Below are 19,180 nucleotides of genomic sequence, written 5' to 3'. Positions count from 1 at the left end.
TCCTTTCATTCATGGTTTTGGATTTGGTTAAGAAACGTTTGGCAACGGAGATGTGTAAAAAGCTGACAAGCATCTGCAGCCAAAGAAGCCACATCACCACCTCCTTTCCAAAAATCACACATAAATGTATGCCTAAGTTGAACAATTTCAGCTCAAGCTCGTCTTCTTTGGTCTATGCTGCACCAGAAAACACCCATTAGTTTCTTAGGAACTGAACTCTGGTTGTTTCTGGGACTAAAATCAAATAAAAAGTAACGATGGGCCCGCCCCTCACCTCCCAGGCGCTAGTTTCTTCCGCCTCCTCCCACCGCTGAGCACAACAAAAACACCGCCAAGCCCTGCGTCCCGACACCTGCCCGCGCCTTGGGATGGCGAAGGTGTCCGCAGGCTTCCTTCCTCCGTCCTCTCGCGCTCACCTACAGTGCCGGCCGCCGACAGAAAGGCGGCGAGTTCGAGGAGCAGCTACAAGCAAAGTAAAAAATCAGCAAACGTCGACCGTTGTCACTTTTCAAACTTGCCGCCTCCTACTGGAAGTCCCGCCTCGTTCCGGCAAGCCCACGTCCAACCGCGACGGATGCCGGTTGGGCTCAAGAACCGCCAGGCAGGTGGGGCTGGAGTTGTCATGGAAGGGGCAGGGCGCAGCGCGGAACCATTGCTCGCGGAGCTGGCGCCGAGTCGGAACCTCGGACTGCGGGAAGTGGAAGCGCCGGGGTTTCGGGGAAGAGACCGGGGTTGAGCATTTATAGCCCAGCTTAGCGTGACTTCCGCCGGCGTTGAGCGCGTTTTCTGGGTCCGAGTTGAAGGGCAAAACCAAGTGGAGGAAACTTCACTAAGTTCAGGGTGACAAGGGAGGAAGTGCAGAGGTAATTTATAGAATTCCAGAGTAATAATAATTTGTTGAACATTGATTATGTGCCGGGTTCTGTTAGATGTTTATCAGCATCATCTCATTTAGATTTCATTAAAGGGGAGAAAAGGGAGAGTGGAGAGATACTATCATCCCCTCAGGTGAGGGCTCTGAATCAGAGAATGCAGTTATCTGCGCACAAGTAGCATAGCTTCCATGTGAACACACATCCTCTGACTCTGTGCTCATAAGCACGACTTCAAGAGGTGGAAGGAACGTAACATTCATCTGGTCAAATCCTCTCGCTTTTACAGATAAGAAAACTGGACTCAGTGAGAAGTGATTTGTTAGAAGTTATACAGTAGGTGGTACTGTCTAAAGTAGAAACCAGGTCTCGTGATTTTAGCTTCTCCCTCTTCGATCAGCCCTCAGGAGGAGCCAGGAACATCAGGTGCTTTCCACCACTGAACTGTTCCCCAAACTTGCACATTCCTGAGTGAGTTGCATTCTTCAGATAAGGGGCCCTGAAATCTGTATTTTTTTACATGGTATTTTGTTTGTTTTGGCAAGAATGGAAACACTGCACTTAATACAAGTTAGGAAACCACGGCAGGCCTAGTTATCAGGGGAGAAAGCCATTAAGTTTTATTGAGGTTTGGGACACGAGAGGACATAATAGAACTTGTATCTGGTCACAGGGTATAGCATCATCTGGTGACAGTCGTGTGTTGGATGGGGAACCTGAACTGAATTATGTGAAAAAAGTGCTAGAAAGGTTGTGTTGAATGTAGACAAATACCGGTGCTTTGTCCTGTGGGTTGAAGGACCAAACCTGATAGTGAAGTCTATACCAATTTTAAATAAAAATACATTTCATATTCATTAGTTCAGGGCTTTTATCTTTCAATGTCTATTTACTGATGTAAGTCTCAAAGTCGGAATCTAGTAAGACTCAAAAGGAGGTTAAGAAAATAGATTTTTAAAAAATATTAGAGTCAGTGAGGAAAGCAGAAAAAAGAGACCTGTCTCATTGACACTTGCCAAATCAAATTGATTACTTATACGTGCATAACTTCCACCAAATCATATGTCCTTAGAGGCAGGGAAGGGAACCATAGTGTAGTGACTGAGAGCACATCTCTACGGTCAGAGGGAGTTGGATTGAAATCCCTGATTACACCATTTACTACCCAGGTGGACTTAGGCGAGCTATTTAACCTAACTGAGCTGGTTTCTGCATCTTTAAAATAGGGATAACAGTTCTACTTTATAGGGTATCATGAAGATTAAGTGAATTAGTTCCCGTAGAGTGCTTAATTAAGTGCTTGGCAAAATTATGAGTACTTGATAAATATTAGCTGTTATTTTGACTGTTATTATTTATACATGGTCCCTAATAAAATATCTTGGAAGTGGCAAGTGCTTAACAAATGTCTAAGTTGTTGTTGAGAATCGAGACAAAAAAACCAAGCGATTTATGTGAAAGCCAAGATTAGAATGGAACTTGGAGAAAGAGAAAAATGAGGCAAAGGAAGAAAAGAGCAAGATGACGATTTTGTTGTATCGACAATAAATATTGTTTATTTGGGGGTTAATATTACTATTGATGTGATAAATAGTTATATTAGAAGTACATTATTTGTTTAAAAAATGAGTGTTTATTCAAATTAATTTAATTAGAAGGTTAAATCTGACTTTTAAAAACTTTTCGTTGCCTGATACTGGTCAGTGTAAGGTAGAAGGTGGAACATCAGAATTCTCACCCTAGACATTAGTCTAAGAGTTTTGTTATCACCTATAAAAACACTGACAATTGCAGAAAACTTCAGTGTTCTTTATGATTGTAGCATCATAATTTTATACCCTCACAGGTGCTACATTTGCCCTTCTATTTCATTTTCCCTGTCAGCCCTCCTGCTAATACCTCCCTTCACAGCCTAGTCTACATGGTTTATCAGCATCCAAACTTCCTGTGTCTGATGCCTCTGACCCAGGTGCCTGTCAAAATCTTGTCCCTGAATCTTGTCTATAAATCCTTAACTGGAAACACTGGAGAAAATGACACAAAGTGACATATGACAGATTGTCAGTCTCTATCTTCAGCTCTTTCCCGGATTCCTGACAAGCCCTTAATTTATCATCAGTAATTTCCCTTTCCTGTAACTTTCAGTGATTTCTCACAAACTTTACCCTTTCCTCATTCCTCTTCCCAGCCTAAATTCCTCTCTTTAATAGAAAGTGACCAGAGTAGTCTTAAAGGTATGTTTCAAGCACATAACACGTTCATATGCATCTGCAATTTGTTGTGTCTATTGCCTTTCTAATTTTAATTTCATGTTCCTTTTCTAGACTGCACTTTAAATTCTGGATGACAGACCTATCAGGACTGAGTGGACCTTTGAGTGACAAGATGGGGGGTGTTCCAAAGAGACCATGGCAGCCTGCAGCTAGGACTTTATCTTTAATGCAAGTGGTGATGCTGTGATATCTAGTGCTTTAAACAAATCTCTTTTTTTAAGTGACAGGGTTTCCAAATTGTTATATCTACTTTGTTTAACAGATCAATAGGGACAAAAAGTTGATTCACTTGGTCTAATGTAGGAATAGGTGAAATACTGATTGGGTCCTACACTCTACTTGCCATCAGGCACCCATTCTTATGAATAGAGATTCCGTAGGGGCCACAGACAATCCCAATACTTTTTTCCCAGTTAATTGAGAAAATTAAAGCCATCATACAATATATAACTTCCTCCCTCTCCACTTCTGTCAATGCCACATATAGCCACCTGTCTTATTTGTCTGTCTCAGAAAATGTAACGTACTTCCTCCACTAATGTATGAACACTGTTTCTTGTTCTAGACCTCTTTTCTGCATTTGGTGTCATTGATCAAACCCTCCTTGAAACTCCTTTTGCATTTTTCCCATCTTTTTCTACCTGTCTCATGCTTCTTGGGGGTCTTTTTTTCCTCTGCCTACCCATTAAATAGTATTTCCCAAAGTTCCAACCTTGAGTTGTTTTCTGTCTGTGTCTTCCCTGTGAGGACTATCTACTCATTGTTTTAACCTATTTGCTTATGGATTCTAAAACTACTGCTATTCCTAACCTCTTCCTTGAAGTTCAGACATTTGGGAGGCTCATGAGCCCTTCAAACTCTTTTTGTCCTTTGCTTTCATTTGTACTCCCAATTCTATCTCATCTCACTGCCTCCAGCTGTAACTACTACCACCCCCACCTACACCACCAAATCCATCTTGTAAGTAGCAGCCAGAATGACCAGTCTCAAATGTAAATCTATTTCACTTGCCTCCTTAAATTTCTGATCTCCCTCCACGGTCACCTTCAAGATAGTCCACCTCCATGGCCTGGTGTGCTAGGGTCTTCATCATCTTGCCACTCTTTTCCTTCCCAGTCTTGTTTCCCTTTCCAGTACCATCTCCCATCCTACCCACTTCGCATTCATGAGGCTGCTTTACACCTGAGACCTTTCACTTTCTTGTTGACTTTGTCTGGACTGTCTTTATTTTCTTTGGCTGACTCTTCTTTATCCTTACTAATTTTTTAGGGTTCTTCTAAGAAGCCTTTCCTTATTCCATAGTCTGAGTTAGTTGACTTTTCTCTGCTTTCTTGACATTCATGGATTCATTCAGAAAATATTCATTGAACCCTTATTTTATGCTAGATACTAAGCTAGATACTGGAAATGTAATAATGAAAAAGCAAATATGGCAATAACCAATCTAATAATTTCCTGACAGAGTTTACGTTCTCATAGGGAAAAAAATAAAAAAAATCAAAAAAAGGCAGTTCAGTCTTACTGGCTCCATGCTTGAGAATAGCTAGGAATTGAAAGGGTAAAAGACAAGTGTTCTAGATAGAGGCTAACAATGTTTATGAAGAAGAACACAGTCTAGGAACTGAGAGATTCTAGACAGGGGTGGAGAGGCAAATAGGGACCAGATCATGAAGAGCATTAGTGATGATGTAACAAACTTTGGACTCCTTCTTAAGGCTAATAGTACCTTTGAATGGTATCAACATGATTAGGTTAGTATTTAAATGATGAATCGCTACTCTGAGAAAAAGAACTCAAAGGGTGGCAATACCAGCAAGAAGGAAACCAGTTAGGAGATAATTGTAGTAAACCAGGGAAAGAAAGATGGCAGTTTATACTGGGGCATTGCCAGTGTGGGTAGAAATAGATCTCAGAAGAATTTTAGGAAGTAGAAATGGCAAAACTTGGTGACTGGCTGAATTGTGAGGGCAGAAATGGGATAAATCAAGGACAGAGTTTCAACAAGCTTTAGTGAAGACAGGGACTACCCCATTTGCTGTCATGTATTCACAGCTTAGCACAAATCTTTATACGCTGGAGATGCTTGATAAGTACAAATGAAATGTTCTGGCTTGAGTACCCAGATAAATGGGATGCCAGTCTCTGATTTAGGTAACATAGAGGCAGACTCAGTTGGGAGGTAACTGGTGATTCAGTTTTGAACATGTCTAGCTTAACATGCCTGTGAAACATACCATGTCCAGATACACGGCAATTGGATGAATGATTCTGAAACTCAAGAAGAGAGGTCTGAGATGGATTCTTTGCATACTTAAAAAAATAAAAGTTTATGTTATATTGAAATGATCTGTTTTGTGCCTGTCTCCACTATCACACAGGTCTGGTTCTTAATGACCTTTGATGTTCTAATGCCCAACGCCATGCCTGGTACAAACTGCACACCCAATCAGTGTTTGTTGTTGAACTGAACTCCTTTTGAGACATGATGCATCTAACAAAGTAATAGTAGTAGCTTCTGAGGAGGGAAACTAGCAGGTCAGAGTGAAAAAGAAATGTTCATTTTGTTGAATATATTTTAGTTCCTTTTGCCTTTTCCTCCAATGTATTTCTATTTCATGAGAAATAAAAAGATAACATAAAAAGTGTTCTAGTAGATTTATATGGACTTAATACCAAAAGCAATACTCCCAACTATGTTCTAGTCACTATAGAGTAGAATATTAAGATGTTATCTGATATTATATCATATTAGCTTTTTTTTTTTTGAGACAGAGTCTCAGTCTGTTGCCCAGGCTGGTGTCATCATAGCTTACTGCAGCCTCAAACTCTTGTGCTGAAGCACCACATTACGTTATTGATTGGTTTACAAATTCTGTGGTTGTATTATTGATGCCATCATTCAATTCACTTATATGAATTAGGAATAGTAATAGCAAGATGTAGTGAAATTATGAACACACATTTTATAGTAAGGGCATGAGACAGAAAATCTTTGAAACTATGTACTGTATTATCAGATATATACAAAATCTACAAAAGCAAACAAGTGCCATTGTTTTATGCCTGCGTAACATTTCATACAAGAGGAAATAATGATACGTCTCTCCTATCGGCCAGCATTTCTGGCTTGCTGACATAGGTAGCAACATAGGTAGCATTTAATATTCAAAACCCTTTAATCACGAGTATCAGAAAGCACATCTTAACTGTAGTTATAAATGGAAAAGTAAAAATGCATAGTGCTTTTATATATTTTTGAGTTAGTATTATAGTGTATAATTTTATATAAATGGTTGAGGCCATAGATATTTTGAAAGTACACATTAGTATTTAAAGAAAATAGTAAATTCTAGTAACACTTTTGAATATACAGCATATTCACTGGGTGGTGCTGTTGCATTAATGTTAACCTTACATATTTTGAAAGTTTTATTTTGTTTTCTTTTATATAAGTAAATTAGAGTGATAAACATTGAACAGAATGTTCTGGATAAAAAAAAAATAGATTCTAAATTTATTGGCATTAGAATACATGTTTAGAGCCCAGGCTTAAGAAGAAAAATAGCATTGAATTCAAAATAGCTATCTGCTTTTTATTACCCTTTAATCATTACAAGCCTGTTAATCCACTTGACTTCTCAGCTGTGTTCATCTTTTTTAGTGGATTTGAGAACTGAGCTGTACATTTGTAATACAGTATCTTTGTTAAGGACTCACATGGAATTCTTAGTTTGGAACTATAAAGTACCTATTCTTTGCTAATTTGTGATGAGCTCTAAATAAGATCTGAGGAAGCAAAAAGTTGCTATATTATACTCTAACCTCTCTAGTATCATTTTCCCAACTTTCCCAGCAAGTTCTATTATTTTAATATAGTTAGTATAGAGAATCTTAGGAATTATCAGCTGAAACAAATTAAATATTCTTCAAAATTTTTGTTCAATGTGACTTTTTAAAATTCAATTTTCTTTTGCAGAGATAGGGTCTCACTATGTTGGCCAGGCTGATCTTGAACTTCTGGCCTCAGGCAGTCCTCCTGTCTTGGCCTCCCAAAGTGCTGGAATTACAGGAATGAGCCAACTTACCCAGCCTAAATTCAATTTTTATATTCTGGATATTTTCAATATCCATATTACAATATCTAGTGCTATTTTTCAGTTATTTCAAAGGAGTTAATGAGATTCTCAGGAAAAATACTGATATTAATGTATTCTAATTTTTTTATTTGAATAGTTTTTGGAGTACAGGTAGTTTTTGGTTACATGATTGAGTACTTTATTAGTGATTTCTGAGATTTTATTGCACCTGTCACCCGAGCAGTGATTGTACTCTAATTTTTAAATTAGTCAGTTATAACACATTTTAGAAAGGTGTCTTAGTTCATTCAGGCTGCTTTAACAAGCTACCACAAACTGGGTACCTTATAAGCAACAGAAATGTATTTTTCACAGTTCTGGAGGCTAGAAAAATCAAGGCTCTGGCAGATTTGATATCTGGCGAGGGCTTGCTTTCTGGTTCATACATGACATCTTCTAGCTGTGCCCTTGCATAATGGAAGGCATGAATGAGCTTTGTTGGACCTCTTTTTTAAGGGCACTAGTCCCATTCATGAAGGCTCCTGTCATGAATTAATCATTTCTCAGAGGCCCCACCTCCTAATACCACCTTGGGAGTTGGAATTTCAAAATACGAACTTTGGGGAGACACAAACATTCATGCCATAGCAGAAGGGGAATTTTTAAAAAGTGAAACCCATAATAACTCACAAATCAGAAAAGTTTGGGGATAAGTAGGTTTCTTTGTTGTTGTTGTTGTTTTGTTTTGTTTCATTGGTGTTTTGTCACAGTTCTGGTGCCATGTTATCATTCTCATGAATTCTTTATGATAGTGATTTATATTGTCTAGAGTAAATTTTCTAATATGGACCCTTAGGAGAAAATCGCTTCTAAGTTCTCTACATCTTTTTCTAATTCTGTTTTCTCAAAAAGGGGTCTGAGTCTATGCATTTCTATATAAGTACCAAGTAATATTATCTCATTTCATCTTTAGTCTTTGGAAAAATCACCCGCCAGTTTTTCTTTACTCTTTATTAAGCAAATTCAACCTGGCAAACATAGGTTGACCATATATATTCAAAATTAATACCTGAATATTGTTCCTGGGACAATCTGTTAAGATAATTTACATTTATTCACCTTTTATACAATATTTTATAATAATGATAGTGCATATTTACAGAAGATGTACCAGGCGCCAGGTCTTCTCCATGTATTACCTTATTTAATTATCACAACAACTGCATGAAGTAGTTTTTCTTCCCATTCCATTTATAAACACACACACACACACACACACATACACACATATATCATATTTACTTTAAGAAGACTGGAACAACTAGCTCAAGGTCATATATCTAGGAAACCAGGAAGACAAAAGTTGAACCCCAGTAATTAATGTTAGAAGCTCTGTGCCTAGCTCCTCTACTGTGCTTCCTAATTTCAAACCCTTACACTGGAGGAGGCAGTGTTAATTTTTGTAATCTGTGCAGCAGACCCTTTTTATGTTCTACAGATTTTATCCCTGAATCCTTCTAGAAAGGATTATATGCCCGGATACCTACTATTCTACCACTTCCCTACAGTACAACACAAAATATATAGACCTGTGAAGGGTTCCTCAGTTCCGTGGGGAAGAATTTAGTTGATTGGATACTTTGAATTTCTTTGCTATGCTTTGTTGTTCAAGGGATTATGTGTCTCTCTCCCTCGATAAGCCTTTGGGTGGGTTGGCAGTCTCACACAGACCTTCTAGGCCTTCAGAAATGTCTTACATATGTATTTTCTCATTCCTGACTCTTTTACATTCTTCTGGCAGCCTCTAGGGTCTCCCCTATCCCTTTCCTAGAACCTGTCACTCCAAAGAGAGAATAAAGTTCTCAGTTTTCTTCCTTTGTCTTAAACATTTCACAGTTTAGTGATTTGTTGATTGCTAGTTGCCTCTTGTTCCGTTCATTGACTAGGGCTCGTCTAAAGATTTTCTCCTAGAGTTAATATTAACTAAAACAAAACACTTTTAACTATTTATTCTACCCTGATGATTAATTTTTTAAAGAAAATAACTATTTTTCTACATAAGGAATTTATAATAACATAATTGTGACATTATTTCTTTAGAATAAACCAGACTATATTGTGTTAAGAGCCATTTCTACCCTGATTGATATTGAACTATTTACCTGAAGTCACTGTTGATCCCCTTACCACAGCCCAGGTGTAACGGTGTATGGGGAATTAGTACATTTTATTTCACCCTGTTATATTTTTATTTTAGGTTGAAAGACAGAAAGCAGAATGGGAAACAATGCAGGTGGTTAGCTAAGTAGAAAGTAGAAATTTAAACTAAGATTCTAATCTCAAGATAAATCAGACTTGGCAGGTATTGCAGAGATTTTGTGTGGATTACAAATACAGCAGCCATCACGCCATCAACCAGACTTCATGGAATACTTGCACTTGTCAGACCCTGTGTTTTCACAACCAAAAGTTAAGACACATTACTTACCAGTACAAAATAATGTTTTCACTTTGGATTCTTCCCTGTGTGAGAAACTATAATGCTCTTATATCTGCTTGAGTCCAGATTCCTGTCTAGTAATCCATTTTTCACATCGTCACAATCTACCTTTTTTATCTGACATAATCATCCAGTACTGTTTAAAATGTATTCTCTGCTTTAATCAGGCTAGCTTCCTTACACAATCCTGGTTCATATAGCTGTCGTTTTTAGTAGCTTACTTCTACTCTGTGCGCCTTGCTCCTTTTCCATTTAGGATTCCCTTTGCCCTCTTTTCAACCTAGCCAAATTTAGTTCGGCTACCACTTCTTTCACCAGTCCTTCAGTTTCCACTTCACTTCATACAGATCTTTCTTTTACTTAGTCTCCCATTATATATAACTACTATCTCTTCCACATAATTATTGTATTAGCCGTTCTAAACACTGCTATAAAGAACTGCCCAGGACTGAATAATTTTTAAAGAAAAGCGGTTTAGTTGACTCACAGTTCTGCATGGCTGGGGAAGCCTCTGAAAACTTACAGTCATGGTGGAAGAGGAAGCAGGCATGTCTTACATGGCAGCAGGTGAGAGAGCAAGTGAAGGAAGCCAAGTGGGAAGAGCTCCTTATAAAACCATCAGATCTCATGAGAACTCACTCACTATCATGAGAACAGCATGGGAGAAACCACCCCCATGACCCAGTCACCTCCCACCAATTCCCTCCCTCAACACCTGGGATTACAATTCAAAATGAGATTCGGGTAGGGACACAAAGCCAAACCATATCAATTGTATATAAGCAAGTCTTGTTTTATTACACGTCACTTTATTATGCTTTGCAGATACTGTGTTTTTGACGAATTAAAGGTTTGTGGCAACCCCGCATTGAGTAAGCCTGTTAGTGCCATTGTTAACAGTGGCATGTGCTCAATTTGTGTCTTTGTCATGTTTTGGTAATTCTCTCAATATTTTAGACTTTTTAATTATGTATCTATTATGGTGATCTGCAATCAGTAATCTTTGATGTTACTATTGTAATTGTTTTGGGGCACCAAGAACCACACCCATATAAGAGAACAAACTTAATAAGTAAATGTTGAGTGTGTTCTAACTGCTTTATTGACCAGCCATTTTCCCATCACTCTCCCTCTCCTTGGGCCTGCCTATTTCTTGAGATACAACAATATTTGAATTAGGCCAATTAATAACCATATAATGTCCTCTAAGCCTTCAAGTGAAAGAAAGAGTCAAATGTCTCACTTAAAATAAAAACCAGAAATGATTAAGCTTAGTGAGGAAAGCATATCAAAAGCTAAGATAGGCCAAAAGCTAGGCCTCTTGTGCCAAACAGCCAATTTGTGAATGCAAAGGAAAAGTTCTTGAAGGAAATTAAAAGTGCTTGTCCAGTGAACACACAAATGATAAGAAAGCACAATAGTCATATTGCTGATATGGAGAAAGTTTGAGTGGTCTGGATAGATCCAATCAGCCACAACATTTTCTTAAACCAAAGCCTAATCCAGAGCAAGGCAGTAGCTCTCTTTAATTATATGAAGGCTGAGAGACAGGAGGAAGAAGAAAAGTTTGAAGCTATCAGAGGTTGGTTTATGAGGCTTAAGGAAAGAAGCCATCTATCATAAAAGTGTGATATGGTTAGGCTTTGTGTCTCCACCCAAATCTCATCTTGAATCATAATCCCCCTAATCCCTTCATACTGCTATAAAGAACTGCCTGAGACTGGGTAATTTATAAAGGAAAGAGGTTTAATTGACTTACAGTTCAGGTTGGCTGAGGAGGCCTCAGGGAACTTACAATCATGGCGGAAGGCAAAGGGGAAGCAAGGCACGTGTCAGGGGAGAGACCAGGTAGAGGTAATTGGACTCTGGGGGTGATTTCCCCCATTCTGTTCTGTGAGTTCACATGAGATCTGATGGTTTTACAAGGGGCTCTTCCCCCTTTGCTCGGCATTTCTCTTTCCTGCCGCCTTGTGAAGAAGGTGCCTTGCTTCCCCTTTGCCTTCTGCCATGATTGTAGGTTTCCTGAGGCCTCCTCAGCCAAGCTGAACTGTAAGTCAATTAAACCTCTTTCCTTTATAAATTACCCAGTCTCAGGCAGTTCTTTATAGCAGTATGAAAATGGACTAATACAAAGCATAAAGTGAAGCAGCAAGTACTAAGGTAGAAGCTGCAACAGATTATGCAGAAACTCTAGCTAAGATGATGAAAGTGACTACACTAAACAACAGATTTTCAATGTAGACAAAACACCTTCCTTTGAAAGAAGATGTCATTTAGGACTTTCATAGCTAGAGAAGAGAAGACAGTGCCTGGCTGCAAAGCTTCAAAGGACAGAATGACTCTTGTTAGGGAAAATGCAACTGATGACTTAAGTTGAGGCCAGTGCTCATTGAAGATTCTGAAAATTCTACAGCCCTTAAGAATTATGCTGAATCTACTCTGCCTCTACTCTGTCAATGGAACAACAAATCCCGGATGACAGCACATCTATTTAAAGCATGGTTTCCTGAATATTTTAAGCTCCCTATTGAGACTCTGTTGAGAGCAGGAAAAAAAGATTTATTTCGTATTACTGCTTGTTAATAATGTACCTAGTCACCCAAGAGCCCTGATTGAGATTTACAAGGAGATTAATATTGCTTCTTGCCTGCTAATACAACATCTATTCTGCAGCCCATGGATCAAAGAATAATTTCAAACTTCAAATCTTATTATTTGAGAAATATATGTCATAAGGCTAGACCTGCTTCAGTGGTTCCACTTATAGATATGGCAAAGTAAACTGAAAACCTTCTGGAAAGGATTCACCATTCTAGATGCCATTAAGATCATTTGTGATTTGTGAGAGGAGGTCAAAATGTCAATTTATCATAATAGAAATTTGGAAGAAGTTAATTCCAAGCCTTATGAATGACTTCAAGACTTTAGTAGAGGAAGTACCTGAAGATGTGATGGAAATAGCAAGAGAACTAGAATTAGAAGTGGCACCTGAATATATGACTCAATTGCTGCAATATTAGAATAAAACTTGAGTGGATGAGGAGTTGCTTCTTGTGGATAAGCAAGAAAAAAAAGGTTTCCTTAGATGGAATGTATTGCTGGTAAAGATTCTCTGAACATTGTTACATTGTTGAAATGACAGCAAAGGATTTAGAATATTACAAAACTTTGTTCATAAAGCAGTGGCAGGGTTTGAGACTACTGACTCCAATTTTGTAAGATGTTCTATAGGTAAAATGCTATCAAATACCATTACATTCTACAGAGAAATCTTCCATGAAAGGAAAAGTCAATTGATGTGGCCAACTTCATTTGTTGTCTTATTTTAAGAAATTGCTGCAGCCACCTAAACGTTCAGCAACCACCAGCCCCTGCTTTTTTTTTGTCACCCAAGTGGGAGTGCAGGGGCACCACCATAGCTCACTGTGACCTCTGTCTCCCCAGCTCAAGCAGTCCTCCTGCCTCAGCCTCCCAAAGTGCTGGGATTACAGGCATGAGCCAATGCACCCGGCATATCGACCACCACCCTGATCAGTCAGTCAGTAGTCATCAATACCAAGGCAAGACCCTCTATAAGCAAAAGATTATCACTCACTAAAGACTCATGAGCATTAGCATTTTTTAGCAATAAAGTATTTTTAAATTAGGATTTGTATATTTTTAAACATAATGTTATTGCACATTTAACAGACTATAGTGTAGACATAACTGTTTATGTGCACTAAGAAACCAAAAAATTTGTGTCATTCCCTTTTTTGTGATACTCACTTTATTGCAATGGTGTGGAACTGAACCTACAATATCTCTGAGGTATGCCTATACATAATTATATACTATTTTATATTGGTTTTGAGTCATTTCATGCATGTAAATTTGAGTGTCTTAATTAAATTGCAATATCTTTAAAGTCAAAGACTGAGTCTTCTTTGGACTCTGTATTCTCATGACAGTGAACTATTGACATGGCTCAAGACGTTGACCCGTTTTGGTTCCTGATGAAGTTTTGTTAATTTAAATGAGAAAAATAAGGACAGTGAAGTAAGTTTTTTTATAAAACTAAATTTATTTGGTTTATAAAACAGTTTAATATTATACCCTTCCTATATTTTTTGTGTCAAGTTATCTCTTTTTCTAGATGATTATAATAGATGATAATTTTTAAATGTTTCTATTTGTCAAAGTACAACATTGTCAATCCTGTGTCAATGTCTAACTTTTCCTTGTACTCATTCAAATAATCTCATAGTCGGAGCTTAATAAATACTTATTGTGTCACACAATATCCTGGTAAACACTGAAATGGGGAGGGGTTACTTTCGTTCTATTTTAGAGTGGCACAGTTTCTATGGTATAGTGACTAATCTGAACTAATATGTAAAAGATTAAGAATCACTTGAGAATCATTTTCAAAGAATAACTTTTTTAAATGTAGCACACTGCTGACTTGTGTAAAAATTAAGTGTGTTGCTGAACTTGTTTGAAACTCAAATTTTTGGACCCCACCCACAGACCAACTGAATCAGGATCTCTGGGTTTAGGAACTTTAAACTCACACTTTAAAGTAGTTCTGCAAGTGATTAGGATGCAGATGCTTCACGGAGTTAAGAACAACTGCTATCCTAGCAGGCTGATACAGATATAAGTTTCTATCTCATTTCTGCCAGTTACTGGTCATTGTTTCCTGGATAAGGTTTCTAAACATCTTTAAGTCTCAGTTTATTCTTCTATAAAATATGGCTACTAATAAGGCTGCTGTGGTGAAGGTTAAATGAGATAATGGATATAAACTAGTGTTACAATGAAGGTGGTCAATAAATATTAATTTACTTCTTTTCCTTCCTTTGAAATTCCATTGTACTTCAGTGATGAGTAGTGTAAAGAGTTTCTGATTCATGTACTAGACATTGCTTTTGGCCGCAGATCTCATCACTGAACCAATCATGTGTTACTAAAGCTCCTTTTCTTTTTTTCTTTCTTTTTCTTTTTTTTTTTATTACTCTTGAAACCAAAGTTATCTCACTTGCTATTAAGTTGCAGAAGTACAGTACTTTCCTAATCCCCAGGCTTCTGCTTCTCCCATCCTTAACCCGCATGGGACCCAGTGGAAGAATTAATGGACTAGAAATCGTTTGGGTATTGATTTCCTACTTAGTAAAATGAGGGACTTTTTCACATGATTTGATATATCCTTTCTGTTAAAAAAAAAAAAAAAAAAAAAGTTCTCACTTTCATGTCACACATAAAATTGAGAAGACATTATTAAGTTCTCCCACTATTTTACCACTTGCCAATGTAGGCTCCTAGATTTATGTGGAAGAAAATTGTTTCATTTCAGAGAAGAAAATAAGCAGAGAATCTACTAGAATCAGTTTTTACTTGACATTGTCATCTCTTTGACTTAGAAAAGGGATGTGGTAGAGAGAGATAGCAGCTAGAGATCTAAGGGCAGGAAAACCATGCTTTGAGGAACCTTATCCCATATCAGAATCTCAGTAGCTCTTCCCTCTGTTTCAGCCTCACCTCTTATAGGAGTTGTTCCCAAGTGGGAGGTGAGCTCTTTTTATATATTCAGAATATATATAATTCAGAAATTGGGAGATTCGAAGTAAGGTATAATGCATCGGTTTGCTAGGGCTGCCATAACAAAGGATATTGGAGTGGTGCATCTACAAGCCAAGGAATGCCAAAGATTTGCCAATAAACCACCAGAAGCCAGGCAGAGGCATGGAACAGATTCATCCTCACAGCCCTCAGAAGGCATCAACCTTGCTAATATCTTGATCTAGTACTTCTAGGCTCCAGGACTGGGAGACAATGAATTTCTGTTGTTTAAGCTACCTAGTTTGTGGTACTTATCTTCACATGGCATTCTTGTGTGTATTTGTATATCCAAATTTCTTTTTTTTAATAAGGACATTGATCATATTTTATTAGGGTAAGACCCACCCTAGTGACCTCAGTTTAACTTGATTTCCTCTACAAAGACCCTATTTACAAATAAGATCACATTCTGAAGTGTTGGGGATTAGGATTTCAACATATCTCTTTTGGAGGGCACAATTCAACCCATAAAACATGGTTCACAGCATCATGAGCCAGAGGCCTTCCTGGGCAGGATCTATATAAATAGCCTGAGGGCTCAAACCGGGACAAATATACCAGCTTGCCTCAGAACAAAATGCAATTCCTGGATTTTTACCTCCTTTGAAAACTGAGTACTAATTACTTATTTTTGTATTACCAATGCTCTTTGAGTGCAACATGCTGAGTACATGTGATTCATTTTATTTTTCTTAGAAACAGAGCTCTTAAAAAGCACTGTCTGGATATCTTCAGAGGGAAAAAAGGAGAAAGTTAATTGAATCGGTGACACTTCAGATCTCTCACAGAGGAAGGTAAGGTTTCAGTCAACAGCACATAGAGGATTATCCTCATTTACCCAGGACTGACAATGTTTGTGAATTCTAAAGCTGTGCATGTAGTGAATATACAAGATAAAATTGAAATAAGAATAATGGAATAGCAGTTTAGAAATGATTAAAATGTGCCCAAGCCCTGAGTTTTCAGATAACATGATAGTTTTCTAATAGTGAACATGTTTAAGATGTATAGCCATAAAAAAGATTTAAAAAAGAAGCAGATGTATAGCCAACTTTTAATAATCTGTGCTATACACTCCATAGCAGGTCTGAAGGTAGCTGTATACCAGCAGCAGAAGGTGTACCCTGGAGCACAGTTTTGTGGCAGTACTCCCAGCTGACCAGCTGAGGACTAGTGACCCTACTTAAGAAGAGTTGGCTAAGAGGATAGTCAAGTGAAGGGAATGTGCTACAAGAGAATCATGGTAGATAGAGATGCCTACAAAAGGGAGTGTCTGTCTTCTTGTTCCTTTCTGATCTGTAGAACCTGCAGGTTCACTGTAGAGCTCCCATTGGAGCACAGTGGAGCATGAAGAGAGAATCCTTAGGAGAGCTTACCAAGGAATTTAGGGGAAGAGTGTGTTTACAAACATGGGGAAAAGTATTTACTTCTCATTTAGATGTTCTACAGGCAGAAAGCTTAGTAGTGTAGGCTGTATTTGTAGGGCTGCAAGCCACCAAAGTAAAGACTACTTGGAAGAGAACCAATCTTTTCTGAAGCTCTGTGTGAAAAGATACAGTGGTCGGGGTGGGGTGCAGAATCTCTAGAGCAGCTCATACAGCCACAGGGCAAAGAGAGGGAACCCCTACACTGAAAAAAAGATTGCAGCAGGGATGGAGGGCTAGTACTTTTAGGACAACTAGACACTTCTGAAAGTGAGGACTTCTGAAAGTGAGGACACCAAACCAACAGAAGCCACCAGGACAGCACACAGCCATTCCAAAATTCCAAACCAGGATCATTCCAGAAAAGCTTTACATCCCAGTCTAGTATATGGATGGTTTTGTAAGATGACCTATGATTTTTCTGTTCCTCCTTCCTGCCCCTAACTTCAGAGAAACAGACCTGGAAAGAGGGAAGGGAGGAGTGAAAGAGCGTGCTATACTTTACCTTCTCCCCTTCTATTTTAAACCGGACAAATCTATATTTTAATTATTAAAAGTAACCAGAAAGTTATATGGTCTGTCCAGGATGGCATTAAAGAAAATGAGAGAGAAAAGTTTAAGATAGCATGGTTGGAGACAATAATTGGAAGAAACCAAGTACTTCAAGTTATATAACGCCCTGTCTTATAAACACTCTCGAACCAATAATAATGCTATTACTGGAAGACATCTTCAGGGTTGAAATGCTACACATAACTGAAGACTACTTGTTAGAGCAAGACCTTAAGAACTTCTTTACTGACTATTCCCAACATGTGGCGCTGGTAATCATTAAAGAATCATTGTATTGGCTGTTAAACATCTCGGGATCCCCTGTTTAAATCAAATTAACAAAACACTTATTTAACAAATATATATTGATTGCCAATTATGAAGTAGATGCTATAGTAGGTGTTGGCAGTATAAATATGAAGAAGACATTGTGTGTGCGTATTAATATACAGCGAATTAAACTCAGCCAGAGAAGTACTATACTAGAAGGTTGACAGAAGTGTGGTGGTAGCTCCCAGGAGGAAGCAGTTGGCATCCTTGGAAATGAGTAGTCTTCACAGAAAGTATGACATTTGATCTGCTTCTTAGAGGAGATGCATATTAAACCTATTAAATCCATATCAGCCTTTAACACCTTTGCTCAGACTAGTTTCTTGACCTGTTTTTCCACCTGGTGAGCAGATAAGAGCAGGACAGGAAAGTTCTGATGAAAGGAAGAAGTGCCACAGAGAGAATGCCTTGCAAGGAAAGAAGCCGGGCAGGCAGGACCCCCTGAGTATCCTAAGGAGAAGTACCAGCGATTTAGGGAAGAAAATTGCTGCCAGAAGGGCAGGAAATAAAAATTATGACCTAGATCATTTTACTTATGTCTTCTCTGGTTCTGTGAATATATCTCAGGTGTCCTTTTATAATCACATTTCATTAACCAGGCAAGATTAATCAGTGGCCAGATAGGACAGTCACTGACTCTCAAGACCTTATGCTTTGAGGCCGGGCGCGGTGGCTCAAGCCTGTAATCCCAGCACTTTGAGAGGCCGAGATGGGCGGATCACGAGGTCAGGAGATCAAGACCATCCTGGCTAACACGGTGAAACCCCGTCTCTACTAAAAAATACAAAATATTAGCCGGGCGTGGTGGCGGGCGCCTGTAGTCCCAGCTACTCCGGAGGCTGAGGGAGGAGAATGGCGTGAACCCGGGAGTCGGAGCTTGCAGTGAGCTGAGATCCGGTCACTGCACTCCAGCCTGGGCGACAGAGCGAGACTCCGTCTCAAAAAAAAAAAAAAAAAAAAAAAGACTTTATGCTTTGAAACAATGTGTACAAATGTATAGAGAGACACGTAGACCAGCGGTCTCCAACCTTTTTGGCACCGGGGACTCATTTTTGGAAGACAGTTTTTCCACAGGATGGGATGGTGGAGCAGGAGTTTTTGTTAGGGGCGTTGGATGTGTAGGGGGTTGGTTTCAGGATGAAACTGTTCCACCTCAGATCATCAGGCATTAATTAGATTCTCATTAGTAGTGTGCAATCTAGATCCCTCACATGAGCAGTTCACAATAGGGTTCACACTCCTATGAGAATCAAACATGCGGCTGATCTGATGGGAGGCAGAGCTCAGGCAGGTGGTAATGCTCACTGACCGCCACTCACTTCCTGCTGTGTGGCCTCAGACCAGTACCTGTCTGCAGCTAGGGGGTTGGGAACCCCTGATTGTATAACAGTAAAACAAGGGCTGATAGAGCTGCTAATGCCAGCCTCAAATGAGTGAATGAGCAAATACAGAAGTACAGTTCAAGTATACAGAAGTTCTCTTCATCCTTGTAGCTCTTTGAAGTTTTGATGATTCTACTTTGTATTTTTAAGTTCCGATTTTAATGCAATGT

The 19,180-nt window shown here is 38.6% G+C and overlaps 2 protein-coding genes across 5 annotated transcripts in view; one reads left to right on the top strand and one right to left on the bottom strand.

Annotated features, from left to right (window-relative positions):
• NUF2 (NUF2 component of NDC80 kinetochore complex) overlaps window positions 1-533 on the bottom strand; it is a 33,475-nt gene extending 32,942 nt beyond the window's left edge. The window contains 1 exon segment of one of the 2 annotated variants that reach the window (NM_001261374.1): window positions 417-533. The gene's annotated coding sequence lies outside the window, so the exon portion shown is untranslated. 2 annotated transcript variants of the gene reach the window in all.
• LOC114678958 (uncharacterized) lies at window positions 369-18,417 on the top strand. 3 transcript variants are annotated; one of them, XM_077986356.1, is made up of 3 exons: window positions 369-863; window positions 1,162-1,343; window positions 3,197-5,489. In XM_077986356.1, exon 1 carries the CDS (start codon window positions 369-371, stop codon window positions 744-746), a length of 378 nt encoding a protein of 125 aa, XP_077842482.1. In that variant the 3' UTR covers window positions 747-863; window positions 1,162-1,343; window positions 3,197-5,489. The 3 variants fall into 3 exon arrangements, with proteins under 3 accessions (XP_077842482.1, XP_077842480.1, XP_077842478.1); XM_077986354.1 differs by lacking the exons at window positions 1,162-1,343; window positions 3,197-5,489 and adding an exon at window positions 16,019-18,417; XM_077986352.1 differs by lacking the exon at window positions 1,162-1,343.
• The last annotated feature ends 763 nt before the right edge of the window (window positions 18,418-19,180 follow it).

Source organism: Macaca mulatta, chromosome 1, assembly GCF_049350105.2.
Source record: "Macaca mulatta isolate MMU2019108-1 chromosome 1, T2T-MMU8v2.0, whole genome shotgun sequence".
Lineage (NCBI taxonomy): Eukaryota > Metazoa > Chordata > Mammalia > Primates > Cercopithecidae > Macaca > Macaca mulatta.
Note: the sequence above shows the minus strand (reverse complement) of the source record. Positions and strands in the feature narration are given on the sequence as shown.